Genomic DNA, 11,329 nt, shown 5'->3' with positions numbered 1-11,329 from the left:
CTCCGTGTCGCGGCCGCGGTGCGGCGGAGGGGACGTCGGCTGTCGAGGAAACCCAACAAAATCCCCAAGGAGGTTTCGGCTCTTCGGTTCGTCCTCTCCTGCATGAGACAACCCCAGCTCTGCGGCTCTGCCGGGCGATGGCCGCGCAGTGAAGATGTCCGTGGCCAGGCTCAACAGCGTCAATGGCTTTCTGGAGGACGGCAGGATGGAAGCGGGGGACATGGGCAGGATCCTCCGCTGTCTGGAGATGGGCACCGTCCTCACCTTGTTCTATCAGAAGAAGTCGCAGAGGCCGGAGCGAAGGACCTTCCAGGTGAAGTTGGAGACCCGGCAGATCATCTGGAGCCGGACGCCCGAGAAGGTGGAAGGGGAGAGTGAGTATCGGTGGCAGCGGTGCTGGGGGTTGGGGACATGCTGCTGGGGTGCCTGGTTGTGGTGGGATGTCCTACCATGGTGGGGTGACTTCTTGTGGGCTGTCTGGTCATGGCGAGATGTCCTGCGGTGGTGGGGTGACTATCTAGGGGGCACCTAGCTATGGTGGGATGTCCTGCTGTGGTGGGGTGACTGGTTGTGGGGTGCTTAGCCATAGTCCTACCCTGGTGGGGTTTGTGGGGTGCCCAGCTGTGGTGGGATGTCTTACTGCGGTGGGGTGACTGTTTGTGGGGTGCCTGGCCGTGGTGGGATGCCCTACCCTGGTGGGGTGACTGATTTTGGGGTGCCTGGCTATGGTGGGATGTCCTGCCTTAGTGGGGTGACTTCTTGTGGGGTGCTTGGCCACAGTGGGATATCCTACCCTAGTGGGCTTTATGGGGTACCTGGTTGTGGTGGGATGTCCTGCTGTGGTGGGGTGACTGTTTGGGGGGCATCTGGCCATGGCGAGATGTCCTACCCTGGTGGGGTGACTGGTTGTGGGGTGCTTGGCCATGGTGAGATGTCCTACCCTGGTGGGGTGACTGGTTGTGGGGTGCCTGGTTGAGGTGCTATATCCTGTCTTGGTGGGGTGACTGATTGCGGGGTGCCTGGCTGGGATGGGATGTCCTGTCTTAGTGGGGTGACTGGTTATGGGGTGCTTGACCATAGTAGGACGCCCTACCCTGGTGGGGTGACTGATTGTGGAGCGCCCAGCCGTGGTGGGATGTCCTGCCCTGCTGGGATGTCAGCTCTAGGGGGGTGCCTGGCCATGGTGGGGTCCTGGCCACGTTTGGATGTCCTACCATGGAGACGTCTCTGGCCATGGTGGGCTGCTCAGGCTGCTGGGACAGAGTAGAGCATGGTGGTGGCCTTGTGTAGCCCAGAGAGGACTTGGCCATCTAGGCTCTGCCCCTCGTATATTAGCGACGTCAACTTGGACTGGTGGCACTGGAGATGCTCCCACTGGAGGAGCCATAAAAATCATCCTTCCTTGTGGATTCGCTGGTGGCTCGTAGGCTGTTGGGGCGGAGTGCCACCGCCGTGTTTTGGTGAGGCTCCATGCCTTGGTGCTCGTTGTGTGGTCGCTTGTTACCATGAGACTTGCACCTCCGCTTAAATTGAGCTGAAAAGAGATGGAAACATGGGGTTGGGGTTCTATCACCCCATCCCACAGTCCCATACAGGGAGGAACCCAGTGGTCGGTGATCATCTCACCTGGGTGATGGCAGAGCCCACCCTGGAGGTCTGGGAGATGACAGCTGCCATTTCCTTCAGGGTCTCAGAGGAGATGTTCTTAAAAATCACCCCATTACCCACCCAAAAATCGCCACCGGCGGCTAATTTTGCACGAGATGGAGCAAAATCCCGAGGAGGGGTTCAGCTCCCACGTGAAGGAGCCAACCCCAAGCTGCACTGCTGGCCATGGTCTGGATTTCAGTGAGGAAGGAGGGTTGAACCCGGCGATGAGTAGGATCTGCACTTGTCCAGACCTGCTGGGCACGGGACAACGTTTGTGGGAGGAGGAGGAGGAGGGATGAGCGAAGGGAGGAAGGGCGCTCATTTTCAGAGGGGTGGTTTTGGTTCTCGTAGGGAAGAGTTCATTCTCCACTGACGGAAATAACGCATTTCCAGCTATTTGGAGTTTTTTTTGGAAGCACTGCACACCGCTGGGTCAGGGTCTTGAGTTGCTCCTGCTGCTCTGCCTCAGTTTCCCCACCAGTGCTTTTTTATCTGGCTTCTTCTACATGACAGCCCAAAACCCGCCATGGGAATGAGTGAAAGTCCTCCAAGGTCATCCAGAAAGAGGGTAAAAAACCAAGAAAACCCCCCTGGAAGTAGTACAATCCTGCCATCCCATCCCACAACTCGCTTACTCCAGTCCTGAACAGAAAAAAATCCTTGTCTTGGTGCTGGTCTGGAGCGTCTTAACCCCCTGGTCCAGCCCTGTTCCATCCTCACGTGTCCTTCTACTCCCCGTGATGTTATGGAAGCGCCGGGCTCTCTTCTTCATCCCCGCTCTCGTCCCTACCCCGTGCCCGATCTCACGCTTGCCCAAACCATTTTAAATCCCCCCTTCAACCCGGCGCCCCGCGTGCAGGGGGATTAGCTGGGCCGACTGATGTCTCTGTTACGGGGTGTCAGGGCCAGCACACAGATCCCTGAGACATCTCGCACCGTGCCGGCTAATTACACGCTTTGTTAAGCAGCCGATGGAGTCCACAGCGATGGGGTCGCCTTCGAAATGAACCTCCCGCGGGAGGGTTTTCAGCTTATCGCCCTGGGCAGACCCTCATGCCCAATGCGTGGATGAAAATGAGTGGAAAACGAGGTCTCTTCCAACCTGGTATTCTATGAAAACAGCCCAAAACGGATCTTTGTCAGAAATAAAAAGAAATAGAGGTGAAGGCAGCTTGGCAAACCACGAGCATTTTGGAGGGGTGGCTGATGGGGGTCACACCTCCAGCCTCGCTAACACCAAATAGGTAGAAATAGCACCTTTTAGGGGTGAGAAAATCCAGGTGGGGTTCGACACGGCTGGACCGGGAGGAAATCTTTTATTGCGGGTTTTGAATCAGCTTCACAACCGCAGGGAGCCCTGGGGGATGTGGTCGCCCTCCTCAGACCCCAGGTGGGATCTGAGCTGCCACGTTCTTGCGAGAAGAAGGGATGACCAAGGTGAACACGAGGGGACATGGCTCGTGGTGCGGCACCTCTGTCCAAGCCAGTGGGATTTCCCAGCACATCCAGCCACTTTTGTTTTGCTTTTCTCTTAATGCACTGAGAAAAATCCCGGGCTCTAAAAGCCGCACTACCAGGTCCTACATCATCTCCCCACCATTTAAAATCTCCTTTGCACCGCGCTGCTCTCGTCTCATTAGAAAAGAAAAAGGATTTTCGCAGCTGGAACTGACTTCCAGAGTGTTTTAATCGCCTGGGACCCCTGAGACAATGCGGGGAGGAGTTTGGAGACATAGTTCTGACATGATCGCTGCAAATCCGCTGCAGATGTGGTTTCCAGGAAGCCGCCGGCTGCGTTGCATTGTGCAGCTCCTTGCCGCTCCCTCTTCCCCCAGGTCTTCGCGGGGCCGAGCTGTTTGCCCTGTGGAGGAGGACTTGGGGGTACCAGTGGATGAAAAGCTGGATATGAGGCGGCAACGTCTGCTGGCAACCCAGAAAGTCAATTATCTCCTGGGCTCCATTAAAAACAGGGTGGCCAGTAGGTCGAGGGAGAGGATTCTCCTCCTCTACTCCACTCTGGTGAGACCTTCCCGGAGCACAAGCTTCAGCTCTGGGGTCCTCAGCATGAGAAAAGCTTGGACCTGTGGGATTGGGTCCAGAGGAGGCTGCAAAAATGGCCAAAGGGATGGAACACCTCTGCTGTGAGGACAAGCTTGGAGAGCTTGTTCAACCTGAAGAAGTCTCCAAGGAGACCTTCTTGTGGCCTTTCGGGACTTATAGGGGACTTCTGAGAAAGATGGGGACAGACTTTTACCAGAACCTGCAAAGATAAGATAAGGGATAATGATTTTAAACAGAAAGAGAGTGTATTTAGACTAAATATAAGGAAGAATTTTTTTATGCTCAGGGTGGTAAAACACTGGATGAGGTTGCTCAGAGCGGTGGTAGAAGCTCCATCGCTGGAGACGTTCAATGTCAGGTTGGACAGGGCTCTGAGCAACCTGATCTAGTGGAAGATGACCCTGCTCACTGTAAGGGGGTTGGATTAGATGACCTTTAAAGGTCTCTTCCATCCCAAATCATTCTGTGATTCTACAATTATTGGCAGCACCCAGAGGCCAGATCCTGGAGGTGTTGAATCGGGGCCACTTGTTGGGGGAGCTCCAGTAGCTGCTGGCTTCTCGCCCCTCTCCCATGCCCTGTGGATGGGTAGGTTTGGGGATGAGTGGCTGGTTTTCAACATGTAAACCCATTTTAACCCCCAAATATCTGCCTCTTTGTACCAAAGAGGATTTACTCCAAGACATGGGGGTTGCATGGAAGTGGCAACAGGGTTCTGTTTCTTCAGATCTAGTCCCAAAACAAAGCACAACGCAGGGTTGCAGACCTCCTGTGTTTCACTTGTACTAAAATTCCACCCTGATCCGTGAAATTTGGCTTACGGTCATCCAGCAAGAAAAGGCTGGATAAAGCCTCCAGTGTTTTCCGGAGCTTTTCCGCCAAGAAAAACTATTCTGCACTTCTTTTCTTGCTTAATCAGCCCGATTTCTCCCCCAATCCATGCATTCAGCGTTTCTGTCCCTACTTTGGATTAAGCTGAGGGTTTCCAACAAGGCACCGGCCCCACCGCTGCATCGGAAATGCGTGGCCAGGCTGGAAATTCTCCGGGAAATGACCCATTTCCTCAGCAGGACAATACCCCGGCGCGGTGGTCTGGTCATCCGTGGCCTTACAAAGCTGTTTCCGATGCCACTGACTCAGGCGTGGAACGCAAAACTACCCCAGGGGGGTGAGGCTCGTGGTATCGAGAACAAATTTAGGTGTTATTACTAATATCATCATATTATTAATATTCTTCTGCTCCCGGTGGAATGTGTCCAGTAGGCAAAACCATTGGAAATCTCCCTCAGCGGCGTAGCGGTGAGGAAGACCGCGGTCCGGAAACCCAGCCCTCCCGCCGCCGAGGGAAGCTTTATATAGCGAGATAATGAGAGAGCAGCGCAGCAGGAAAGCAACGCCCTGCGGGGCTGCAAATTGCCACCTTTGGGCAGTTGTCTTCTATGAAAAGATGAGCTCGGCTTGCCCAGGAGAAGGGTCTGTCCTTGGGGGAGGAGAAAGAAGGGAAGAGGCAGCTGGAGATGCTGCACTGGTTGGGATGGGGCAGGCTGAGCCCAGAGGACACGTGGCACCCACGAAGTTGGGAAACCACATGAGCAGCGCTCTTGGGCTGCCACATCCTGGGGACACAAGTCCCTGGAGGACACAGAGGAGTGAGGTTCCATCACACACTTGGAGGCAGGGCTGCAGGGATAACCCATCCCAGGGCCGTGGCTGCCTGGAGGACATGTGGCTGTGGCACCCGTGGTGCTCTCACAGACCATGGGATGCTCTGTGTCCTGGGGACACGGATCACTGGAGAACACGTGGCTGTGGCACCTCTGATGCCATCATGATCTGTTCTGAGGACGTGGTTCCCTGAAGGACATGCACTACCCATGGTGCCATCACACGTCACTGGAGCATGGTGGGGACATGTCTCTCTGGAGGACACATGGCCACAGCACCCACAATACCATCGCACACCCGTGGGCGGTGCCGTGGAGATGTCCTACCTTAGGGACAAGGCTCCCCGGAGAACATAATGACCTCCTGGCAGTCCCACCTCCATCAGCCTCCCCGAGCCCCTCATGTGGCTCCGCGGTGGCAGGGTGGCAGGAGACAGTCCCATGTTTCTCTGTCCCCACAGTCGACATTCGGGAGATCAAGGAGATCCGCCTGGGGAAGAACTCACGAGATTTCGAGCGCTATCCCGAGGACGCTCGCAAGCTTGACTTCACCATGTGCTTCATCATCCTCTACGGGATGGACTTTAGGCTGCGGACGCTCAGCGTGGCTGGTGCGTGGGCTCCCTCCCTGCTCTCCTTGGCCACTTTTGGGCTCTTCCCCCTCCCCAGCAAGCCGCCTTCCCCATCTCAATGTCACCACCCTTCTCTTTCTCCTCCAGCTTTCTGCGAGGAGGACATCAACCTGTGGATAACAGGCCTCAACTGGCTGGTGGTCGACACCCAGAAAGCCCAGACCCCTCTGCAGATCGAGAGGTGAGGAAGGACCAGTGGGTCCCATTTCCTCACCCCCATCTGGTGGACAAAACCTCGCTGGTTTTAGTCCCCAGGGCTGAGAATCATCTGTTCCTTCCCAGGTGGCTGCGGAAACAGTTTGATGGGATGGACCGGTCGCGAGAAGGCAGGTGAGCGCTGGCACGGAGCGGCCGGTGGATTCGGCCAGACGTGGCCGTATCCCCCCCCCGGTCACACCCCAAATCTGGAGGCTGAGCCAGGCTGGGGGTGAGGTTTGTGAGGCAAAGTAGTGCCGGGTTCTTTGGGGTGCATGAAGGCACCAAAAATCAGAGACTCGAGTGCACGTCCCCACCTTTGCCGCTGTAAGGACTGTGGGGACATCGATGCCCCCATGCCAGCTGCTGCGTTTCCGCCAGCACCAGGAGGGATTGGACCATTAATGCAGCCCATAAACATCTCCTCAAGACAGGAAAAAGCCCAAAACAAGTGAATTTGGACTTAAATGGTTATGGGGTGGCCATCATCCCTAGATGGAATAATGGCTTAGAGTGCCCGATTGATTCTTGAATGCACTCCCTCTCCCTGACATTCTCCTCACACTTGTGCCAGACCCTGTGTAAGCCGGGGTCCTGTGCCACTGTGGGAGTCCACAGTCCAGCAGGATAGGACCTCCCCACACCAGAGACCATGCTGGCACCAGGATTTGGGGTGAGACCCTTTGTGCCAGGAGCTGAGACCCGTCCAGGAGTTGTCCATTCTCGGGGGGGTCTGGCTGGTCCCCTGATGCCAACTCACCCTCCCGCAGCATCACAGTGAAGGACCTGAAGGCCATGTTGCCCCAGGTGAACTACCGCGTCCCCAACATGAGGTTCCTGAGGGACAAGCTAGTGGTAAGGACCACCCCCCGGGCACCTCAGCTACATGAAGACCATCTGGTCTTCACGCCGCCCCCCCAGCCAGTCTGGCACTGGCCCCGGTCGGGCGTCCCCACTCTCATGCAGCATCATCTCCTCCAGGAGGTGGAAGCCAGGAATGAGATGACTTTCTCCCACTTCATCCAGTTCTACAAAAACCTGATGTTTGATGCACAGAAGTCGGTAAGAGCCACGGCTTGTCCTCCCCAGCATCCCCCACTTGGCATGACACGTCCCCTCGTCAGCTAAGACTGGTCCCCTCCTTTGCTTTGCAGGTCATTGAGCAGCTGGAGCTCTCCTTCCCCTTGAGGTGGGTCTGCAGGAGCCCCACGGCTCCCACCTGGCCAAGCACCCAAGGGTGGGATCCGTCGGGTGGAGAATGAAGCCAGGCGGTGGGGCCGAGCAGGGGTTGGGAGAGATGATGGGAGCAGGGATGGGAGATGAGATGGGAGCAAGAATAGGAGAGGGGATGGAAGTAAAAATTTGAGCAGGGTTGGAAAAAGGGATGGGAACAAAGATTGGAGCCAGGAGGAGCAAGGAAGGGAGTGGAAATAGAAGTGGGGATGGGAGTAGAGGTGTGACCAGGGGTGGGAGCGGGGTCAGGAGAAGGGATGGAGGGGGGACTGAAAATGGAGACAGGAGCAGGGATGGGAGTGGAGATGTGACCAGGGATGGGAGTGGGATGGGAGCAGGGATGGGAGACGGGCTGGGAGGAGGGACAGGATGGGAGCAGGGAAGAGCAGGGTTGGAGCTGGGAAGGGGAGCAGGGATGGTAGTGGGAACAGGAGTGGGGATCAGGAGCAAGTCTGAGCAGGGGTGGAAGAGGGGATGGGAGCAGAGGTGAGCAGGGATTTAAGTGAGGATGGGTGTGGAGATGGGAGCAGAGATGTGACCAGGAGAAGAGCAGGGATGGCTGCCAGGGACATGTCGCCCTGCCTGTGCTTCCCCAAGCCCGCTGCCAGCGCCCATAGCTGACAGGAGTGGGGAGCACGGGGAGACTGAGCTGCAGAAGGTTGCTGGCAGCCTCAAATCTCCCGTGGGATCTACCCCAACTCCTGCTCGTGGTCCTCGCTGATGGCTGCTTTGCGTGGCAGGAACGTGGACCGCCCTGAGCTGTGCCAAGTCTCCCTCTATGACTTCCAGAAGTTCCTGCTGCACGACCAGAAGGTGGGTGCTCATAGAGACCACTCAGTCCCAACCTAGGAACCCCCATGGGATACCCCAGCCCAGTTTCCTCTGTAACAACGGCCGTGTTTGCACTCCAGGAATCCTGGGCCAGTGACGTGGGCATGGTGCGGGACTACATGTGCACCTACCTCAAGGAGAACTCAAGCGAGGCGACAGACCCCTCCTTCCAGCTGGATGAGGTGGGTTGGTCCCATGCAGGACCCACTCAGGGGTGTCTCCTTGGTGCCATCAGCCTCTGACCTTTCTGTTTTCCCCACCCAGTTCCTCACATACCTCTTCTCCAAGGAGAACATGGTGATGGACTCCAAGTATGAGCGCGTGGTGCCCGAGGAGATGAATCATCCCCTCTCCCAGTACTGGATTTCCTCCTCCCACAACACGTAAGGACAGTGTGGGTTCTCCTCAGTGACCCCCGTGAACATCCCATCACCCTGGCCAGGACAGCCTTGGCCACTGATGGTTCTTCTTTCTGCTCTGCAGGTACCTGACGGGGGACCAGTTCTCCAGCGAGTCCTCCCTGGAGGCGTATGCCCGCTGCCTGCGCATGGGCTGCCGCTGCATCGAGCGTGAGTCCCCACAGCATTTCACACCTCGTGTCACGTCAGACTGACCATCCCCTACACTCATCCCACAGCACGGGGGTGGGGGGATCTTCCACGTCCTCTCGGGGCTCGAAAACGTGGTCCCCAGTTCACAGTCAGCGACCAGCATGGGTTAACTAAAGTGTCTCCCCACTCAGTGGACTGCTGGGATGGCCCAGATGATCTCCCCATCATCTACCATGGCCACACGCTCACCTCCAAGATCAAGTTCCTGGATGTGCTGCACACCATCAAGGAACATGCCTTTGTCACCTCTGAGTAAGCCCCAACCCCCTAACAACACCCCAGTTCTGGGAGAGGAGGTCGACCTCTCCTTCACCTTCATCTGAGGTCACCACTCCCACCTGCTTCCTCCAGGTTCCCCATCATCCTCTCCATTGAAGATCACTGCAGCATCGTCCAGCAGAGGAACATGGCCTCTCACTTCAAGAAGGTCTTTGGGGACATGCTGCTCACCAAGCCGGTGGACATCAACGCCGACGAGTTGCCCTCGCCCACCCAGCTCAAGAAGAAGATCCTAATCAAGGTGCGGAATGGGCACCACCCCAAAGCTCCTCTTTGCAGGAGAGACAAGGATTGTGTTGGGCTGGGGGGAATGGTGATTCTCCCAAATCTTGGGGCTCAAGTGACATCTCTCTGTGAGCAAGTAGGACATCTCTCCAATGTTCTACTGCACGAGATGGTCAAGGGGAACAGGGAGTGGTGGGAAGGGACCTGCAGGAGCCAAAACGTGACCCAAGGGCTGGGAGCTCAGTGTGATGGGGGCACCATCCCCACCACTGAGCCCCCCACCCTGGGCTGTCCTCAGCACAAGAAGCTGGTCGAAGGGAACTTGTACGAGGAGGTCTCCACCGCCAGTTACTCGGAGAATGACATCAGCAACTCCATCAAGAATGGCATCCTCTACCTTGAAGACCCCATTGACCACGTAAGGGTGTCCCTGCTGATGGCTGAGGGGGATCTGCCAGATAAGGATGAGCACTGGGGTTTGGGTTGGGCATGAGGCATGGGCTCTCCTAGACCATTGCAATGCTGGGGAGGGCAGGAGGGGGCAGAAACAGGGGTCTCAAACCCTCCATGCCATCATCTTCCCAACCTTGGTCATGGTCTGCCTCCCTCCCAGACCTGGAGCCCCCATTATTTTGTCCTGACGAGCAACAAGATCTACTACTCAGAGGAGACATCCCGTTACCAGTTCAATGAGGATGAAGAGGAGGTGGAGCAGAAGGAGGTATGTGAGGGGCAGGATGAGTCCACGGGGCAGGGAGATTTCAGGGGGACTCCTTGGAGGAGGACAAGAGGGTGACAACACCCGGTTTGGGCTGAACTTGCAGGAGTTCAACAACAACGAGCTGCACTTCACGGAGAAGTGGTTCCACGGGAAGCTGGGAGGTGGCCGTGACGGGCGACAGATTGCCGAGAAGCTGCTGCACGAGTACTGCACTGAGACGGGCGGCAAGGACGGCACCTTCCTGGTGCGCGAGAGCGAGACCTTCGTGGGCGACTACACCCTCTCCTTCTGGTAGGAACCTCAGTGGGGGAGGTAGGATCTCACCTTCCCTGAGCCAGCTTGGGCATCCCACCAGTATGAGGAAAAATTTCTTTCCTGAAGGAGTGGTGAGGCACTGGAACAGGCTGCCCGGGGGAGTGGTGGAGTCGCCATCCCTGGAAGTGTTCGAAGAACATGTAGACGTGGCACTTTGGGACATGGTTTAGTGGTCGTGGTGGTGTTGGGTTGGGGGTTGGCCCTGATGATCTTAAGAGGTCTTTTCCAACCATAATGATTCTGTGATTCTGTGATTCTATGATTCTATGGTTCTGTGAATGGCTTGTGTGTGGGGAGGGGAAATATCACCTTTTCGTGCAGTGCACGGAACCCCAAGAATCATGGAATCATAGCATCAATCATAGAATCAATGATAGAATCAATCATAGAATCAATCATAGGATCACAGAATCACAGAATCCTTTCCAACCATAATGATTCTGTGATTCTGTGATTCTATGATTCTATGGTTCTGTGAATGGCTTGTGTGTGGGGAGGGGAAATATCACCTTTTCGTGCAGTGCACGGAACCCCAAGAATCATGGAATCATAGCATCAATCATAGAATCAATGATAGAATCAATCATAGAATCAATCATAGGATCACAGAATCACAGAATCCTAGAATGATTTGGGTGGGAAGGGACCTCAAAGATCATCTAGTTCCACCCCCTCTGCCAAGGCAGGGACACCTCCCACTACCTGGCCTTGGACGCCTCCAGGGATGGAGCATCCACAGCCTCCCGGGGCAACCTGTGCCAGTGCCTCAGCACCCTCAGGGTAAAGAATGTTGACCCAAATTGATTGACCCCTGCCTTTCCTCCACGACAGGAGATCCAGCCGGGTGCAGCACTGCCGGATCCACTCACGGCAGGAGGCCGGAGCCAACCAGTTCTACCTTGACGGCAACCT

General features: G+C 56.1%; 1 protein-coding gene across 1 annotated transcript in view; it reads left to right on the top strand.

Annotated features, from left to right (window-relative positions):
* Nucleotides 1-154: 154 nt before the first annotated feature.
* Nucleotides 155-11,329, top strand: part of LOC104273395 (1-phosphatidylinositol 4,5-bisphosphate phosphodiesterase gamma-1-like) — a gene marked incomplete at its 3' end in the record, with an annotated part of 16,166 nt that continues 4,991 nt past the window's right edge. Inside the window, 17 exon segments of the mRNA XM_009868726.1 lie at nucleotides 155-374; nucleotides 5,837-5,986; nucleotides 6,095-6,188; nucleotides 6,290-6,337; nucleotides 6,973-7,057; nucleotides 7,184-7,264; nucleotides 7,357-7,391; nucleotides 8,176-8,248; nucleotides 8,347-8,448; nucleotides 8,531-8,649; nucleotides 8,750-8,835; nucleotides 9,009-9,129; nucleotides 9,229-9,397; nucleotides 9,680-9,799; nucleotides 9,995-10,102; nucleotides 10,206-10,393; nucleotides 11,249-11,329. The exon segment at nucleotides 11,249-11,329 is cut by the window's right edge and continues 13 nt beyond it. Coding sequence (XP_009867028.1) covers nucleotides 155-374; nucleotides 5,837-5,986; nucleotides 6,095-6,188; nucleotides 6,290-6,337; nucleotides 6,973-7,057; nucleotides 7,184-7,264; nucleotides 7,357-7,391; nucleotides 8,176-8,248; nucleotides 8,347-8,448; nucleotides 8,531-8,649; nucleotides 8,750-8,835; nucleotides 9,009-9,129; nucleotides 9,229-9,397; nucleotides 9,680-9,799; nucleotides 9,995-10,102; nucleotides 10,206-10,393; nucleotides 11,249-11,329 — 1,880 coding nt within the window.

The sequence above is a fragment of the Apaloderma vittatum genome, unplaced genomic scaffold (genome assembly GCF_000703405.1).
Source record: "Apaloderma vittatum isolate BGI_N311 unplaced genomic scaffold, ASM70340v1 scaffold10874, whole genome shotgun sequence".
NCBI lineage: Eukaryota > Metazoa > Chordata > Aves > Trogoniformes > Trogonidae > Apaloderma > Apaloderma vittatum.
Note: the sequence above shows the minus strand (reverse complement) of the source record. Positions and strands in the feature narration are given on the sequence as shown.